The 19,319-nt window shown below is 46.7% G+C and overlaps 1 protein-coding gene across 5 annotated transcripts in view; it reads right to left on the bottom strand.

Annotated features, from left to right (window-relative positions):
- Positions 1 to 230: 230 nt before the first annotated feature.
- TNC (tenascin C) overlaps positions 231 to 19,319 on the bottom strand; it is a 91,272-nt gene continuing 72,183 nt past the window's right edge. For all 5 annotated transcript variants that reach the window (XM_045563840.1, XM_045563838.1, XM_045563842.1 and 2 more), the window contains 9 exons: positions 18,361 to 18,480; positions 16,514 to 16,657; positions 15,613 to 15,743; positions 11,327 to 11,459; positions 9,482 to 9,633; positions 8,530 to 8,626; positions 7,465 to 7,626; positions 3,740 to 3,903; positions 231 to 963 (listed from right to left, as the gene is read on the bottom strand). In XM_045563840.1, coding sequence (XP_045419796.1) covers positions 853 to 963; positions 3,740 to 3,903; positions 7,465 to 7,626; positions 8,530 to 8,626; positions 9,482 to 9,633; positions 11,327 to 11,459; positions 15,613 to 15,743; positions 16,514 to 16,657; positions 18,361 to 18,480 — 1,214 coding nt within the window. In that variant the 3' untranslated portion in view covers positions 231 to 852. The remainder of the gene's footprint in view (positions 964 to 3,739; positions 3,904 to 7,464; positions 7,627 to 8,529; positions 8,627 to 9,481; positions 9,634 to 11,326; positions 11,460 to 15,612; positions 15,744 to 16,513; positions 16,658 to 18,360; positions 18,481 to 19,319) is intronic.

The raw sequence follows: 19,319 nt of genomic DNA, 5'->3' as shown, positions 1-19,319 counted from the left end.
TCAGACTCAGAAATATGGAGCAATTGAATTTTCAATTGTAAGCCTTTTCCAATTGTGCTCAACTTGGTTCAAAAAGGTGACCTCTCTCTCAGCCTTTGCTCTTCCTTCTTCCCCTCCCACTGGACTACCAGCCCACCTTATCTTTCCTGTCCCGTATTCCTCCCTTTGTTCAAATTATTGGCTTTGGTGAAATCCAGACTCAGTTATGAAAGGCAAAATAACAGCCAAACTCAAAAGTATTGTGCTTTTATTAAAAAACAAAAAGTACAATCAGGTACTGTCCAGATGTGTTTTGGAAAGGAAGATCTCTTTAAAAATCCTTAGTTTTCATCATCATTATTATATTAATAATATTAATCATATTTTAAAAATTGAAACAATATTGCTTTTCTGGTTTCTGTTGTATGAAATGTAAAAAAAAAAAAAGGGACGGCTTCCAATGACACACATTTAATCTTTGCTAACAAAAATAACGACAATTAATTATACAGCTTTGTGTAAAATACAGCTGGTTCTAAAACAAACTACCACTGTACAGCCTACCCCTCTCCCATTCCCAGAGCCACCCAAGAGAAGTAAAAACCATTGTGATGTTGTCACTGGAAGATTTTTGCTGAATCAAACAACAAAACAGAAACCTGTTGGAGACTGGTGTCTTTGGTGCGAAGAAGGTAATCGCAGAGTAGGTGAGGCCCGTGCAGTTGCCGCTGGCCACAGTGATCCATGGTCAACTTTGACTCTTGCCAGACGCCCAGGTGTGGATTGATGATTGGGCTGGTAGTATTGATGCTTTGGTAAAATCCGTTCCTTTCTCTGGGCCCTATTCCTCTCTCACCCAGTAGTCCCTGGAATTCATGCCCGTTTACGCCTGCCTTCGAGATTTCTGAAGTTGCTCGGTCTCAGTTTCATCTCAGCAAACTGGATTGAGTATTCGTGGCCCTTCCAGTGGAACCAGTTAACACCCTGTACAAAAGAGAAGGCCTCCATGTTGGTTTCCATTAGGCAAGGTGTTCACTGATCATTACTACTTAGTTGTTCAAACAAAACAAGTTCTATTTCGACTTGGACATTTGGCATATCAGAGCTGTCTCTTGCCTATCTCTCTGTTTGCCTGTGTGGTGAAAATTTGCAAAGAGGCTGGCTGAATCTGACCCAAATTTTCACCTTAGTCGGGAGTCACCTGAGTTTGCATTGGCTTTGGGCTGCCATTTTGAAACAAAATGGTGGCCAATGAAACTTGCCATGTTTAGGAATAGGTTCTGAAGGAATTTAGGTCACGATTGGGGGTTACAGAATTGAGCAGCTATATACAGGGTGTGTGTGTGTGTGTGTGTGTGTGTGTGTGTGCACATGTATCTGTAATTCACAGGATTCCTATGAACTATTTTCATAGGGGTTTGGTATGGAATAGTGGAAAGAACATAGGTGAAACACAAGTTTTGCCACTTGACATACAAGGTTAAATATGAATGAATGCTCTTACTTAGGAGATAAATGGTGTTAAACAAGTTATCAAATCTTTCTGGGTCTCAGTTTTTCTGTTCTTTCTTTCTTTCGGTCTGATAATGCCAAACATGAAAGATGGTATGAAGATTAAATGAGTTTATAAAGGAGCTGTCACAGTGCTGGGCATATTTTAGGTTCTTGGCTAATATTACTTCCTTAATTTCAAGTTGGGAGAAATATCCTTGAAAGTTTGGCGAAAGATTTCTATAAGAAAAGACCATATTTCTATAAGAAAAGACCATATGTGGCTTCTAGGATCCATGTTTGACTCTTTAGCAAAGAGACTCATTCTGCAGCTGGCAGATGTTCAAGTCCCACATGGCCCCCTGCCCCTCTGTGGCTGCAGAGAGTCCCCCAGAATGGCCACCCCCAGACACTGACCCCTCTCCTCTTCCTACATGGGGCTGTGAAACAACATGTCCACGGGCAAGTTAAGAGCTAGTGAAATGAAGGGGAAAATAAAGACGCTTTATTTGTTTCTGATTGTTTGGCATTCACTGACATGGGGTGGTCTCTGAGTCCAACAGGGCGGTGGGGCTTAAGAACAGCTGGTTCATTTCATGGGCAGATGTGCCTATTGTAATCACTCAGTTACAGTGAGGTTCTGCAGCCGACAGCTTGGGCCACGTGCTGCCTTCCTCCACCCTGGTTCCTTCCTCCAACAGTCCAGGGCAGGAAGCCAAGCCCTCCTTGTGCTGTGGTGGACACTGAAGCCAGAGAGGGAAAGTGACTTCCCAGAGGCCGCAGAGCGGCTTGAGCAGAGCCAGAGCTGGGCCTGAACTCTCGTGACTCCTTTGTGGCCTCCTATGTCATCTCGTTCTTCTTCCAAAATGGAATGGAAGGATGGAAAAAGAGGTTTCCTTTTTGACGTGTAGCTTTTTTTCCAGAAGGACTTTGTATTAACTAGTGTTAGGGGACAGGGCCATCAAGGTGGTGGAATAATGCTCAGAGTGGAAGCATTATTGAGGTAACATCATAAGATGGAAAGAGCACAGGACAGGTGTCAAGAGGTGTCTTTTAACTCCTGCCTTCTCTTTCACACAGGCATGAAAACCACGTCCTGATTCCTTCTCAGGGTACAGGTGAGAAGCACATGACGTACAGAAGGTGAGAACACTTTGAAAAGTGGCAGAAATCATGTCAAGGTAAGAGCTACATTTGAGGTCCAGGTGTCATTTGCTAGCAGTTAACTCTGGCATAAACACATGGATCAAAATGACTAACAGTCGAGAACGGCAGGTCCCAACATTTGCTGCATGTCAGGAATCACCTGTGGAGCCTGCCAAAAAAAACCCCAGAAAACCACCAACGAGAAAAGTACAAATATGCAAAACTGTGAGATGCTGCATCCCACTGGAGGTCATTGAGTCAGAATCCCTGGGGTCATAAGGTGTAGTTTAGGCCGTTGCAGTTTTACAAAGCCCCTGGGACCCCAATGAGAAAAGCTGGTGAGAACCTGTGAGGTCCAGGGATCAGTGTGGTGTGGCCCCGTGAGAACACCCGCCTCTCTGGGGTGGGGATGAGCTCTGAGAAGGGACCAAGACAGGGGCTTGGCCAAGATTAAGAGGCCGGTCCCACTTGACTGTGTCACTTTGCAGGCATCTGCTAGTGCAGGCTGGGCTCAGAGTAAGGCGGGTTACTGAATTCTTTCGCTCTCCTGTTTCTAAAGGGGATCTCAAACATCCATTTCTGTGATTGCAGAAGTTGTGCTAGAGTTGTGGGTGGCACAGGGAAAGTGCCAGGGTTGGGGGGTGCTGGAAGTGGGGGAACACGGCTCAGCTTCCAAGTTAACTCTGTGACCCCAGGACAGTCAGCTTTCTCTGGGCCTTGGTCTCTTCATAAAGTGAAGGTATTAAAAGTCTGTGGACTTCAAGGTGTATTGGGGGTTCCGAGGGTGTCCCTGGGCCAGGGCTCTGGCAGGGTCTGCATCATCCCTGCTTTACCTAAATGGCCTCCACTCTGATCTGCCTTACTTTGGGGCTGGCTAAGTTTGGAATTCACTTGAACAGTGGTTCTCCTTGGGATCTCCAAGGGTTCACATGTGCTGTTTCTATTTTGCCTGGCGTGCAGCATCACTGAGGTTTCTCGTTGCACTGGGAAGAAGTGTGCTCTTAACATACCTGAGGCCCTTGCCTTCCAGTGTCTGCCGGGACGGAGGGCTCGGATTGTCCTCCCATCAGCCCCGTCCCGCTTCCCGGGCCTGGCCTGCTCTGTTCCCTCACCGTCCACTCACCTGACTGTGGTTATTATCCCCGTATCTCCCCATCAAGTTGACACGGTGACAGTTCCTGTACCAGAAAGCCCCCTTGTAGGACAGGGCACAGTTGGTGATGGCTGAGTCCGTGTCCTTGTCGAAGGTGGAGAAGGACCTGCCGTTGTGGTAGGCCATGGAGTCACCTGGGAGAGAGAGAAAATACGGACCTGAGAAATCCCAGCTGGAATTTCCCTTCTGGGACGTGAATGGTAGAACCAGAGATGACAACTGAAAGGCCCTGGGGTGGGCTGACCTCGCACATCGGGCCCAGAGTCAGGATCGAATGTGGGACTGGATGGGACATGAGTGTGGCCCCCCCAGGACTCATTTCTGATAGAAGCAGCACCGTGTGGTAGGAAGAGGGCTGCAGTAGCTTTGGAGGGTCCAGACTTGAGTCCCGTCTCTTTCACTCTCTAGCTGTGACTTTGCATAAGTCAAGCCTCTTGCTGAACCTCAGTTTTCTCATCTGTAAAATGGAACCAACACATCGGTTCCATCTACCTCACAGTGCTGTTGGGACAAGGATATAAAGGTGTATTCTAAACAGGTAGCATGGGATGCAAATAGTTATTACAACTTTGTTGTTATTTTATGATTTTTCTGCATTCCCTTTACATGAAAGAGCTCAGAGAATAGGCTGAGAAATCTGCATTTAACAATGGTGTGCTGGCCGGGCGTGGTGGCTCACGCCTGTAATCCTAGCACTCTGGGAGGCCGAGGCGGGTGGATCGCTCGAGGTCAGGAGTTCGAGACCAGCCTGAGCAAGAGCGAGACCCTGTCTCTACTAAAAGTAGAAAGAAATTATCTGGCCAACTAAAAATATATAGAGAAAAAATTAGCTGAGCATGGTGGTGCATGCCTGTAGTCCCAGTTACTCGGGAGGCTGAGGCAGGAGGATTGCTTGAGCCCAGGAGTTTGAGGTTGCTGTGAGCTAGGCTGACGCCACGGCACTCACTCTAGCCCGGGCAATAGAGTGAGACTCTGTCTCAAAAAAACAAAAAAACAAACAAACAAACAAAAACCAGTGGTGTGCTTTTCCCTCCCTACAAGTATTTATTAGCCATACTTATAATTAAATTCTTCAAATATTAGATGTCCCTAAAGAGTCTGTGTATCATATAGTGATTTTTTAAAGTGCCTATCAGACCAGTGTTCCCTGATTCTTAGACAATAAGCCCATTTATTGTATATAATACTATTTGGGATTCTAGTTTTTAATATTTAATATATTGAATTTTAGAAGCATTTCAGTACCATTTCTTTTTGTGTCTCCTCACTCTCAACCCAGCCACGCACTACGCACAAAAATTTCAAGACTCTGAGGCATTCTACCCTGATATTTTGGAGCAAGTTGTCAAAGGGACTCAGTGCCTTTTTCATGGATAATGCTACCCAGAACACGAGGGGTCAGGCAGATATCGGCTCCTCTGTGGAGGTCCTGGCTGCAACCAAAGCACACAGAAAAATGCAACCTTACAAAGGTTATTTCAGTATAGGGAAATATTGCAGCTCATTCTTTCATTGGAAATACAAAGAGAGATGGACAAAGGCCACATTCCTGGTGCTGGGTGGATTTGCTTGCTGTGTAACAATATCCTTCTTGCCTGAAGCCATCTCAACCAAAGAGGTCTTTACTGCCAGGTAATAAAATGTCAGAATTCTTTGAGGGATGCAAGAACTAAAACAATTTTCGCCCCTGGGTGTCTCTCTTCATTACCATGAAATTGCCATCTTAAAAGAGCTTTGCGCATCCTTAGACTGTGCCTGGCTTTTGGCAACCTTTTATCTGGAGACTTTCCTCCTTAAGGATGTTTTCCGTCAGGGCTCAGAGATGCTGGAAATAGGCCATGGCTTTTGACTCTTCTGTGTTCATCAACAGAAAGCCACCCAAAGTGAGCCTGGCTTGCATGGCATGATCCACACGCTCAGGCCTGATCCCTTTTTGTTACTGAGAACACCATCGGCAACAGTTCTCTGCGGCCAGACTTGCCTCCACCTTCTATAAGCTGTTTCTTTCTTTGGGTAAATTTCTTTTCTGAGCTTGTTTTCTCATCTGCATAATAACAGCATCTTCCTGAAATGGTTTTTATGAGGATTAAATGGGAATAATACAGGAGATATATTTACAAAGAAAGGATGGTACGTAGCAGGCCTTAATCCATGTTGTTTCCTTACTTATTTCTCCTCTAATATGGAGTCAGAAAACCATACAGAGCCCATTTCAAGTCAAAGAAATCTCCAAAACCCGAACTAGAGTTATGAACCAGGCAAGGAATGAAAGGGCCACTTGAGAGGTTGTGAGCTTCTGGTCATCGGGGTATGCAGGCTGAGGCTGGATGGCCATGTGGCAGGGACATCTTAGAAGAGATTCAAGCAGTTAGGTGACGGAGTGGATTATTTGCTACTCAAAGTGCTGAAGAACAGGAATTGATAGTAGGAAAATGTGTGTGTGTGATGAATTGTTTTAAAAAAAATGTGTGCTCTCTTTGATTCTAACTGATGCTATTTGCTTCTGTGACTGTGCTTGCTTTTAGTTGTTTGATAAATATAGTTAATCAGAATGAAAAACAGGTATAAGAGCAAGGGAAACTCCATGATAGGCTAGGCTTCCTGGGTGTGAGAAGCTAACAGCCTAGTTCTGCTTCTGTATATATTGCGTGTCTGCTTAAGCTTAGGTGAAGCCATGACAGGCTTGGGGAGATAAAGAAAGATAAGACCCCAGAGAGTAAAACTGCAAGTCACTTCCTGATGTCCCGGGGCCCCCCCGACTGCGTGAGGCATTATGGGTTAAAGTAAAATGCAGGGGAAAAGTGCTGAGGAAAAGTGCTGAGTCCAGGACCCGGAACAAGGGGGAACCAATCAGGGGCAGGATGAAATAAAATGTGGGGAAAAAAAAAAAAACGGGGCTCGCCGCCAAGGTATAAAAGACATGCGCCCCCGCTGCGCAGGGTCCCTGCCCGTGGAAAGAGGCCACTGCGTTGGTGCTCGGGGCTTGGACCCTAGCTCGAGCTAGTCAATAAAACTCCTTTGCCTTTTTGTAGCTTCATTGACTCTGTCTCTCTGTTCCTGGGGCCGAGGGCAACCGGCTCTAACAGTGCAGTCCACAGACCAGCAACACCAAGCAACATCAGCATCACTAGGGAACTTATTAGAAATGCATAATCTCGGCCCACCCCAGCCACCCTGTGTCAGCATCTGCACGTTCACAGCATCTCTAGTGGCTCATACGCCTGTAATAAATCGAGTAGCACTTGGTTAGATGCATGTTAAGGTTTTGGGGAGACTAGTTTTTTTTTTTTTTTTTTTTTAAATCAGTCTATAACTGGTATCTAAAACTAGATAAGAAAGACATAGTTTTTGAATGAGGGTAGTTACAAATCAATCCCGGTTGCCCTGTTCCCAACCTACTCTATGTTTCAGGGACCAAAATATCTATCTACCCCTTTTCAACTGCAGTTCTTCTAGATTAGCACCTAGTAGGTATTCAAATATTTGTTGATCCAATAAGTAAATGGATTATAGAAGGAGAGAAGGAAGGAGGGAAGGAAGGAAGGAAGGAAGGAAGGAAGGAAGGAAGGAAGGAAGGAAGGAAGGAAGGAAGGAAGGAAAGAAAGAAAGAAAGAAAGAAAGATAAGCAGAAGAGTTAGCTGAAAACGCCACGAAGTTCTCTGCGGTTTTTGGCTCTAAGCGCGGCGGCTCTGTACCTGCTGTCCCGCTGTACCCCTCCACCTTCAACTTGTAGCGAGTCTTGGCATCCCCCACGCTGAATCTGTCGTAGACGGCGAAGGCTGTCTCCCCGTGGTCCCGCAGGTCCACCCGGAGCTCGTACTGCCCTTGGGCTGTGATTTTGCTCAGGTTGTCCAGCCCTGTGGACGATAGGCAGGGGCTGCTAAGAAGCACAGGTGACTGAGGCCATCGTTTCTATTTCAAGAGCAGCAGCTGAGTGCACTCGAAAGAGGCGCATGTCGCACAGCCCTGGGCTCGAAGTTTGCTCTGGTCCTTGCTGGTACTACACCAGGCCAAATGTGTGATGTTTCTGAGCCTCGGGTAAAATCGGGCTGACATGTTTGCCCTGCCAACCTCCCAGTGTATTGTGAAGACCAAAGGAGAGGAGGTGGGCAAAGTCCTTTTTAAACTCTAAAGCTCCTTACAGGTGAAGGGCAGTGCATGATCGTAGGATGGACATTCCCTGGCCTGGCCCAGGCAGTGGTGCATAGAACAAAGGTCTGTGCAGGTAGGGGGGTGGGAAGTGTGAGTTGCGTGGATGAATGGATAGATGATGGTGTGCTGCCTTGGGAGATTTCAAGTTGCAGCTCAACTGCTTATTGGCCAGATTCCTGTGGGTGAGCCACTCAGTCTCTCTGAGGCTCTGTTTCCTCACGTGCAAGGTGGGGATTTAGCACTTTGCACGGGTGCTATGAGGGTTCAGGGTTATGGCCATGGTGTACTTAGAGCACAACCTGGAGCACGAGAGGGAAGCAGTCAATGATACCAGTGAGGATAAGTCTGTGAGTGGTTCAGCAAATGACTTAAGGCCAGGTTAATTCTTAAGGCCTGACTGTTGGCTCTCCCTTGATTGGATTGTTATTTTTAATGATTCAGAACATCTACTTAGTCTTTTCCATTAAGAATTTGATATTCTGTGTCCACCACCAGAACTTGTGTTTCCTACTAACCTATTTCTCTCCCATAGGTCACTGTGGGTTAGGAAAAATGACAAAGAGGTCAGAAATAAGCAGTTGAGACACAAACATGCAGGGCTGCATTACCAAGCCAGAATTCCTCTCTGCGGTCCCCAAATCCGGCAACATAGGCTTTCCAGTTCCGGTAGAAGTCCTCACGTCCGTTTTTGCGTCTCAGGAACACCTGTAAACGTATCAATGAATCGATGCCGTCAAGCTATTGCAGGAAAGAGAGCGCATCTTTGCTAGAGGAAGGAACATCAGACTGTGGGAAGAGCACTAGTCCTCAGCTCTGTCTGTCACTAATTTGCCATGTGACTTTGGGCAGGTCACCTCTGCTCCCTAAGCCTTGATGTTGTCACCTGAAAAACAAGGATTAAAAATACTGCCCAGCTTTGGGTGATAACGGTGTGTCAATGTAGGTACCTTGATTGTAGCAAATGCACCCTCTGGTGCAGGCAGTTGATGAGGGGGGTTGTGTGGGTGTGTAGGGGGCACACATGAGAACTCTCTGTACTTTCCACTTCATTTTGCCTTGAACCTAAAACTGTTCTAAAAAAATAAAGTTTATTAGTTAAAAAAAATACTACTCAGTTATTATGGTAATGAAGTTGGAATAATTCATGTAAAACTCTTAGCACAGTGCCTGGTAGATAATAAATGCTTAGTCAGTGCTAATTTATATAAGTAATGGATTCAATGGTCACTGTCACTTATACATCACAGAGTTGTTAGATGAGGGTCAGATGAGATAAATTACAAGAAAATTCTTTGCCTCTGTGTTTTTTTTTTTTTCTTTTTAAATCCCTGGCTTCTTTCCCATTCCTTTATTTAAGAGAGAATTCCTGAGTGCCTCCCTGTGACAGGCAATATCTTGCAAAGCCTCATGCACATCGGTGTCAGGTGTCAGAGTGCAGGGATATAACCTTGCCCCTCCCCTCCCCCTCCCCTCTCTCCCCCCTTCCCCCACTCCCCACCCCCAGGCGCTCTGCGCTCACTCCCCAGGCCTGAGAGCTCTGGACTCCCTGTGGATACTCACGATCCATCCACCCCCATCAGAGGTCATGTCACAGTAGACTTCTAGGGCCTGGGCCTTATCGCCATTCAGATAAATGGTGTAGAGGCCAGAGGTCGTGTCTCCATTCAGCATTGCTTGGGAGCAGTCCCTGGGGAATGGGTATAGGAGTCCAACTGTGGAACAAGGAGAAATAGTGACCTCTCAGAGCAGGAGGACTGGGGTAGGAGCTTTGGCACTGCAGCTTAACTGTTTACTGGCTAGAGTCCTGTGGGCGAGCAGCCTAACCTCTCTGAGTCTCTGCTCCCTCCTGCGAGAGACAAGGATAGACTGCTCCGTGGGGGGGCTATGAGGCTTGGAGGTTATGGATATGAGGGACACATCTCAGCCCCTTATACTGATAGAGGCATCAATGATACCTGTGGGGGGACAGCAGAACTGCTGTGTGGGGCATGTGTCAGATTGACCTGGACCTATGTGGAGCAGCCAGGCACACCTGGTGCACACCCAGGCACTGGCCAGATGAATGGCTGGGTTTCTAGCACCAGGTGGGTGGTTCACTGTGGATCGGGGCACTCTATTAGGGTACAGGCTGCTTTGAGAGTCTGATAAAAGCCTTGGATATTTGAGCTCCCCAGAGAAATACATTTCAATCCACAATCTGTATGCATCTTAGCCTCTGCAGAGGATTCTGAGGCAAGAGTTCTAATCTTGAACATGCCACTTGCTTGCCATGTGACACTGGAGATATTATCTCACTGCTCTGAGCCTGGGAATCTTAGAAAGATGAAACAAGCATGCCTGGGGAATTTCCAAGTGCAATATAACATGATGCAAAAAATTAAAAATGTGATAGAAATGGACAATCTTGGGACTGTGCTTAGTATATGGGTCTGAGAACTGATGGTCATCGTAGTTCTCTTTTCTGATCTGACAATACTTCCACATCCGAGGTTGCATCATGTGCTGTTTTCTTGCTTATTTTACAGCCCTATTACAAGAGCATCTTCAAGGCACACTCATAGTTTTGTGTTCTCAGCCTGGCATAAGATCTGGCAGAGAGGAAGCACCTTCCGTGGCAGGTGTGTGCAGAATGGCTGTCCCCAGTGAGTTGTGCAGGGTAGGGCTCTGCAGAGCCTGGCTCCTCCCATCCTCAGGAGTGGATGCTGCCTCTTATTCACCAATGGAACAACCTGCATGTTTGCCATCTGCAGAAGATGCCCATGGCAGGTGCAGAGGAGGCTCCCTGGGTGGGAATACCTGAGCCTAACTCTGACTGTAACACACAGGGTACCTTGAACAGGTTGTTTAGTCTCTGGGAGCCTCCATTTCCCCATCAGGAAATTGGGCATGATAATCCTCACCCATCATACCAGCTCGGTGGGAGGACCATTTGTGATTTTGAATGCAGACAGGCTTTGTAAACACTGACATGAAAAAGGAGAAGGGAGGGGATATTGAGCTTATATTGAGCCCTGGCAATAAAAGGACCACAAACTTATACACATGGGCCACGTACGGGGCTAGGAGTTGAAATGCAATACCTATTAACCCTCACAAGGTCCTTGTGAGGAAGGGATGGTTATTAATCCCATTGTATAGATGAAGAAACTGAGGATTGTGGAATGAAAGTGATGTTCCCAAAGCGCCCAGATCAAGTGATGACAATGGGGACCGGATCTGGAAGGGCTCACCACCGGGATGCTCGTACCCTCCTGCACTCCCTTTCTTCAGGCTTCCAAGCAGTAGGAGAGAATTGATTCTTTCCAGAAGTTTGTTTGAAACATTTAAAGTAGAAGTCAAAGGGGAAGCACAGGGTTGATTCAGTCAACGTTAGATCTCAAGGCCGACTGCAGCCCACCCCCTTACTTGTGCTGAAGATGGTCTGCACTAGCTTGCTCCTCAGGGGCCCGTTTAGCGCCTGGATCTTGGCTGTGTAGTGTGTGGACGGGCTCAGGTCTGCCAGGCTGTAGGAGGTGGTGTCTGGACCCACAATGACTTCCTAAGGGCAGAAGAAAGAATATAATAGCCTTCGGTCACAAAAATTCTTAGAGCATAAATGGGAATTCTTTCTATTCATTCATTAATTCCCTCATCCATTCATTTATTCACTCAACAAGAACCCAGTGAGTGCCCACTTTGTGCCAGGATCCACGTGCACTGTTGGGATATCAGAGATGGGGAGAGTGCAGCATAGACAAAGGTCCTGGGGCCAGAAGAGGTGGAGCAAGTCAAAATAATATGAGGAAGCAACAACCTCTCCAAACTGGACTTAGTTTCAGGTGTGGGAGCAGTGGAAAATGTTACCAGACTATGAATGACCTTAAATGATACGCTTTGAAATCTGAAGTCTATCATTATAAGTGAGGAGTCTTGAAAGTTTTTAGTGCTGAGCTTTGGAACTTGAAGTTTATCATTATAGGTAATGGTGGTTTCTGAACAAGTGAATGACATGAACCTAGCTGTACTTTAAGAAGATTGATCTGGTGGCAAGATGACTTACACAAGGGCAAGGGGCTTTGAGGCCAGGTAGGCCAGTGTTCCCCAGATATAACTTTTGGTCACAGCCCTCTGAGAAGCTTTAAAACAATACGATGCCTGGGCCTCATCCCAGACCAATCGAATCCTCCTAGCCAGAGCTTGGGCCTGGCTAGTTGTACATTTAAGAAGCTTCCCAGATGATTCTGACGTGCAGTCAGTTTGACAATCTCTTGAGTCAGGAGAGGATGATTATAACAGCCCAGTAGGCACGGCATGATGAAGGCGCAGGCTGACCCGGTGTGTCTGTCTTCTAGAACAGAGGTATCTATAAGAGGCAGTTGCTGGTCCACCCTAACTACATTTGCAGTTTGAGCCTGGTCTCTGTGCTGCTGTCCAGAGGAGGTGTTTGGTTTCAGTTTGCAAAAACCAATCTTTTCAAATTCTCTTACTAGCTTCTGATTCTTTTTAGTAGATGCCCTTGGTTTCTGGGATTGGAATTCAACCTACACTCCTAGTAAACCAAATGCAACACTACTCCCTACAACCTGCAAACATGACTGCTTGGGTTTAGGCAGTAATGAGTCCATGTGGGGGCCCCTGGAAGGTTACCCCGTGTCCTGGGACTGGAGAGGTACCTCATCCCGATTTTCCCAATGGGGGAATTGAGTTTCAGAGCAGCTAAGAGGCTGCTCTTGCTCCATAATTGGTTGGTGGTAGAGGATAATCTTGCACCCTGTCCGGAGCTCTTTTCTCCTCCACCAGGTTGATTTTTTTTTTATTTGTTTAAGTGACACATATAGAGCTAGGGATTGGACATGCAGGAAAGTAAACTGAGGTGAGTGCCCATTTAATACCCAGTGGCCTTTGTACAGCCCCCAGTTCTGGTCCCTGGGGAAAGGATCAACTGTCAGGTAGAAAGTTGGGCTCATTGAATTACTTGAGGATATAGTTACCTGTCAGCTCTCTGGGTTGCTGTGCAAAGTCATTTTCTAGACAATTAGGGGGCCCTAGATCAAAATGAAACTCATGATTCAGGTAAACACAGAATTCTAGAATGCCTGACCTGGAGGGGACCTCGAAGATGGGTTGAGTCGAATGCACCCATTTTACAGATGGGAACACTGACACCCAGAGAAGACAAAGAACTGGCCTCAGTTCACACACTGAGTTAGTTCATTGTTACACTACTCCAGGAAGGGCCAGGATAATAACTAGAAATATGCATCCACTCTGGCAAAACATGACAGATTAGACACGACCATGTATCTCTACTTGCTTCTGATACCCACAAAAATGAGACAAAGGAACATAAGGTATAAATCCACAAAGGTGACAAGTACGGGAGTGGAGACAGCAGCCGGCATGCTCAGTAACAGATCTCCGTAGGTGGAAAGTGGGTGGCAGAGAGACCACGGAGGGGGCAGGAGGGAGGGAGCCAGGGGCTAACCAACAGCTGCAGGCAAAGCCAGGCAGGGCTGGCTGGTGCACACCAGAGTCAGCAAGCTCAGCAACAGAATGTGCACAAAAGCAAAGACAGCTTCGAAGGCCAGAGTGGGGTGTGACTGAACAAAGGTTGGGTTTGTTTAAACACTCGGATCTTCCCATGCCCCCCAACAGCCTAGGTGACTGTTTTTCCCCGTCCAGATGGCAGGATGATGTTTTACTCTCTGGAGAGGCTGAGCCAGAGAGGAGGCTCTGGATTCAAATCCACCAGACTTAGCTGTTGGGGAGGTGGAGGTGCTACACTGGAAACATAAAATGAACTGGAGGTTTGCACACAGTGAGAGCCCAGGCTTTACGGTACTGATATTTGGGGGTCCCCCAACAAAATTGCTGGGCACTTGCCCAATCATTGTAGTGAGCCCCACAGTTGACAGGCCCTGTCTGTGTGGCTGGAACTCCCAGTCAGCTCTTTCATTCTTGGCTCAAGGACGAAAAGACAGACCACGACCGAGTGGAAGTCTCCAACATGAGAGCGGGAGACCAAAGCCAGAGCAAACCGAGCCCAACAACAGCAGCAGAGCAAAGGCACTTGGAATAAACACCATGCAGGGTATAGAAGAAAATACCAATACCAGTATAATTCTTGGAGAGCAAGAGATGAGACAAAAAACACAAACAGGCCGGGTGCGGCGGCTCACGCCTGTAATCCTAGCACTCTGGGAGGCCTAGGCGGGTGGATCGCTCGAGGTCAGGAGTTCGAGACCAGCCTGAGCAAGAGTGAGACCCCGTTTCTACTAAAAATAGAAATAAATTATCTGGCCAACTAAAAATATATATACAAAAAATTAGCTGGGCATGGTGGCGCATGCCTGTATTCCCAGCTACTGGGGAGGCTGAGGCAGTAGGATCGCTTAAGCCCAGGAGTTTGAGGTTGCTGTGAGCTAGGCTGCCGCCACGGCACTCACTCTAGCCTGGGCAACAGAGCAAGACTCTGTCTCAAAAAAAAAAAAAAAAACAGAGAAAAACCACAAACAAGGTGCTAGGGAAAGATGAATGTACAGAGAAGAAATAAAAGATCTTGGAAATATAAAGTAGGATAGCTGAAATAAAAAATTCAATAACAAGTTTAGAAAGTAAAGTTTAGAAAATCTCTTTCACTTGTCTGAAGGTCTAAAGTTATTTAAAATTAAGAAGTAAAGAATACAGGGCAGAGAATATAAATAGTGTTAACAATGGATATAAACATTATTAACAGTTGATGTCACAAGGACATGGTAAAATGCATTGCAATATATAATTTAATGACACTGATACCACCTGTGAGATAATATATAAGGCAAAGATGCAGAAGCTGCTCTTGGTCTTTGCTCACTAAAATATTAAAGGACCAAGAATCCAGTTCCTAAAATGTCTTCAAATTTTGTAAGCAGTGGTTCTTGATCTTCGCTGGCTATCAGAGGTGAAGACTGCTTAAAATGAAAGGGGCTGGACCTACCATTTGATCCAGCAATCCCATTATTGGGCATCTACCCAAAAGAACAAAAGACATTCTATAACAAAGATATCTGCACCCGAATGTTTATGGCAGCACAATTCACAATTGTGAAGATGTGGAAACAACCCAAGTGCCCATCAATACATGAGTGGATTAATAAAATGTGGTATATGTATACCATGGAGTACTACTCAGCTATAAGAAACAATGGTGATATAGCACCTCTTATATTTTCCTGGAAAGAGTTGGAACCCATTCTACTAAGTGAAGTATCCCAAGAATGGAAAAATAAGCACCACATGTACTCACCATCAAATTGGTTTCACTGATCATCACCTAAGAGCACATTTAGGAATAACATTGATCGGGTGTCGGGCAGATGTGGGTGGGGGAGGGGATGGGTGTATACATACATAATGAGTGCGATGCACACTGTCTAGGGGATGGACACATTTGAAGCTCTGACTCGGGGGTGGGGGGGTGGAGGGGCAAGGGCAATATACGTAACCTAAACTTTTGTACCTGCACAATATGCTGAAATAATAAAAAAAAAAAAAAAGAAAGGAGCTGCAGAGTATGATTCAGAAGGTCTGGTGTGGACTCCAGTCCCTATTAACTTTTCTTAGCTCCCCAGTTGCCCTGGGGTGGAACAACAGCATCGGGTAATTCTTCCCTACTTTGAAGATCATGCAATGTTTCAACCAGCAGTGGGGAGTTGTTATGTATTTCAAGATACCTTGACTGTACCATCCACAGATTCATAGACCAGGAGGTAACCAGTGACCGAAGCCCTGGGGGGTCGCCAGGTGAGCAGGGCAGTTTCCGACTGAACCTCAGTAGCGGCCAAGTCTCGTGGAGAATCGATGTCTGGAGAAGGCAAGACAATCGGTATCAAATGAGTCAGCAAGTATAGGACAGAAATCACGGCTGGGTATCCACAGGACTGGGTTCAGGTATCCCCACGCCTGACCTACATGACCTTGGGCAAGAACCTTCCCCATCTGTAAATGAGGAAGTTGAGGCACGTGATCTCCAAAGACAAATTTTCTGTGGTTTATCTCATCCTAAGGGCTGAGTTTTCATGGTCCTGCTTGGCCTGGGTTGGATTTTGGCAGAAAGATACAGCTATGAACACCATGACCACCCCCCTGTGCTTCTAAATAAGAGGACAGATGGATGCTACTATCAGCACTCACCCCGACTGAGAGGCCCGTTCCTCCGTTTCCCTGCTTGCTAAAGTTTATAAAAAGGTCTCAATGTATAAAAACCCAATGAACATCTAGGAAAACCTGACCGAAAATTTTTTTGTCTTCAAAACTATTTCCCTGCCTGGAGCATGGATCATTTAAATGCTGAGTTTAGGGCCAGTGGGGACTGTTTTTCCACTTAAAAACCCCTCCTCTTAAAATCTTTTCCTCGTCTATGGGGAGAACAAGGTCATTTCAGTTCAAGAGGAAATCGTGTGTTTCTCCAGGTCCTGACTCAGTGGGCACGGGTGGATTTAAGTGATGCTGATGTCATCACATTGCAAGGGCCTGACTTAAGACGGAGGAGTCGGCGAGGGGTTGCCGTTTCAGACACAGGCTGTGGGTGGGCGTCTCCGAAAGGCCGGCGTCCAGCTCGCCGTGTCTTTGTACCTGTGGTGAACTTGGTCGTGATGGCTGCGCTCTTCTGAGGCCCCTTCTCCGCGAGGATTCTCAGCGTGTATTCTGTGGCAGGCTCGAGGTCGGCCAGAGCGTACTCCACCGTGTTCCCCGACACCGTGCGTGTAATTTCTGGCACTGAACATGAAACACACATACCGAGGCAGTTACCTCCGCTGTCTGAGCCGTGAGCGGACTTGGCAAACAGCACACACACCTCCTGCTAACACAGAAACTTTCAGTGACCCTGCGGAAAAGCGGGTTTGATTTCTGAAATGACTCACGCCTCCCTCTCTCTCTCTCTCTTGCTCACCTCATATGTAAAGGATTTATCACACAGAGACTGGATTTTTCCCGGCACCAACTCAGAAGGAAGGGGAGTGGGGGGTCAGGAGACATTTTTCCACATGGCACTGGCTGGGAGAGCTTCACAGCCGAGATACAGGACCCAGCTGGATGAGAGCTGTTGGGTGACATCCCCAAGCCTCGCGCTGCCCAAATTTAATTTGTCCCTTTGCTTGCTCTCTCCTTTGTCACTTACTCACATTTCCTTTTATAAGTTAGCAAATGTTTCAAATCATTAGGCTGAGGGGGTGACAAAGATGGAGCAGATGTGCACACATCAGAGCCCGGTCACTGCCTCTCAGCCCACTGGGTCACGTCCAACGGTGGAAACCAAACCACGGTGCCCTGGTGCATGTAGGTATTAATATCTCCTAATCACAGCTGACCAACCATCCTGGCTTGCCTTAACCTGGCCTTTACCTTTTCCTAGGTGTGGAACTTCTAGCGTTCAGACCGAGAAAGTCCTGGGCAAACTGGGACAAGTTGGGCAGCTTTCCTCATCATCTGTGAGCCTCCCCCCAACCCCCTTTCTGGACTAGCCCTTGGTTAGCCCTGAATCCACAATTTCCATGATTCCCATGAACCATATTCTGATTTATTTTAGACGAGGCAATACGATATTCCCTGATTCAGACGAGTTTGCTCACCAGGAATATTTAACAACTAAAGAGTAAAAAGAACAATCTCAAACATTCCTCCTCCCCTCACCCCACCTTTGTTCTGCTCTCACAAAGAACTTTCTCAGGAGGTTGCCAGGGCTGAGTTAAAATTCGCAGAGGCCCCAGGCACGGATTGTGGTGCCCTCTCATATTGTCCCTTGAAAGCAAAACAATACTGATCCATAAAATATGAAACTTTCCTATACTTGGAAAAGAAATAGCAACATTCTTTCTAGAGTAGCTCATTATAAAATTATGGGTGAGTTCATTGAAAAGGACTATCTCATTCTCCTCTCTCCTATTTGTATTTGGTGTTACTTTCTGGTGGCTGTGGATTGCCGATGGCCTAGGCAAGTGTTTAATCTGCCAACTGGGTAAATTAGCACAAGAGGCTGCAAAAACAAGGATGAATAATTTCTTAGTTTTTGGTCAAATTTTCTACCACTGGCCTCTCCTGTGGCGTCTGAGATGCCCAGGCTCCCCAGTGCTGCCTGAAACAGTCTGTCTGAGATTTAGATTCTAGACTTCTTTGTAAAGGATGAGAGAGGCTTCCTAGAGAGGGTGTCCCACACTGATAGGTAGAAAGACCAGCAGGAGAGGAGGAATGGGCCAGGAAAACACGTGGAGGCCGGAGATATACTTTTTTCCCCTTTAAGTGGCCTACTAAACTCCCTGGAGGTTGTAACTGGGAACCACAAGGACATTACTGGGCTTTCCAAACTACTCATGCATTTTTGTCATCCTGTACCAAAAGTGGCACAGAGAAGGGGGAATGGCAAGAGTTTACGGAAGCACAGACACTGCTCAGTGTGGGGAGAGTCTTGGACAGGGCCTTACCTCTTTCCCCTGTGTAGGAGATTACGTAATTGTCCACAGTGGCAATGGCTGGCTGCCACATGGCCAAGGCGGTCGAGTCAGTGATGTTGGCCGTCACCAGGCCAGATGGGCCATCCAGAGCTGCAGAGAAAGATGGTGGGAGAGGGGGCGCTCATGGGGAAGAACATCAGACCCCAGCTGCTCTGCTGTCCACGCGGCTTATGGACGCAGGGTCAGCTGCCTGGGTCAGATCAGAGTCCTGCGCCAGAGCCAGGCTGACCCGGCTTTGAGTCACGACTCCTTGCCTTGCCCGCTGGGTCACTTTGGGTCTCTCTTTCCTTACCCGTAAAATAGGGACAATAATTCTGGCTAGCTTTACCCTCAGTGTTATTTTGATTTTCACATAATCTTATGGGTGGAAAGAGCTGTATAAATTGAAAGGGGCTGACCACATGATAAGCATTGTCATTATAGTTCATATCACTTTTCCCAGGGAAAGAACCTACACAAACAGAGGAGATGTACATAGTTAAGACTGCCTGAGGCTTTTCTGGGTGATGAGTGAATAACTGTGGCTTCTAGATACTATGGAGCCAGGCTCTAGAGGCCAGTGGTCCCGGGTTCTACCGTGGCTTCTCTGCCTGGTGCCCCTGTGCCCTGGAGAAAGTCATTTCCCTTCTCCAAACCTCACTTCCTTCAGTGGTCAAAGGGTGGCTGCTATAAAGATTAACTGAACGATGTATGTACAGTGTGCTAGAGGAAGCTCTCAATAATTGCAGTTGTTATTAAGATGTCTATTAATAAAGTTATTTGGAGGCTTAGGTATCATTTTCAAATGTCCTGCAAAAGGATGGGTATTCAAAGGGTATTTCTCTCTGGCCTCTTTTATCTGACTGCCTCACTACACAACATCCCTTTCTCTGAAGCTAGTCTGAATGTGACTAGTTTTCCCCTGCTTTTGCACTTACTGCTCCACCAAT

This window comes from Lemur catta, chromosome 10, assembly GCF_020740605.2.
Source record: "Lemur catta isolate mLemCat1 chromosome 10, mLemCat1.pri, whole genome shotgun sequence".
NCBI lineage: Eukaryota > Metazoa > Chordata > Mammalia > Primates > Lemuridae > Lemur > Lemur catta.
This window is presented reverse-complemented; position numbering and strand designations above follow the sequence as displayed.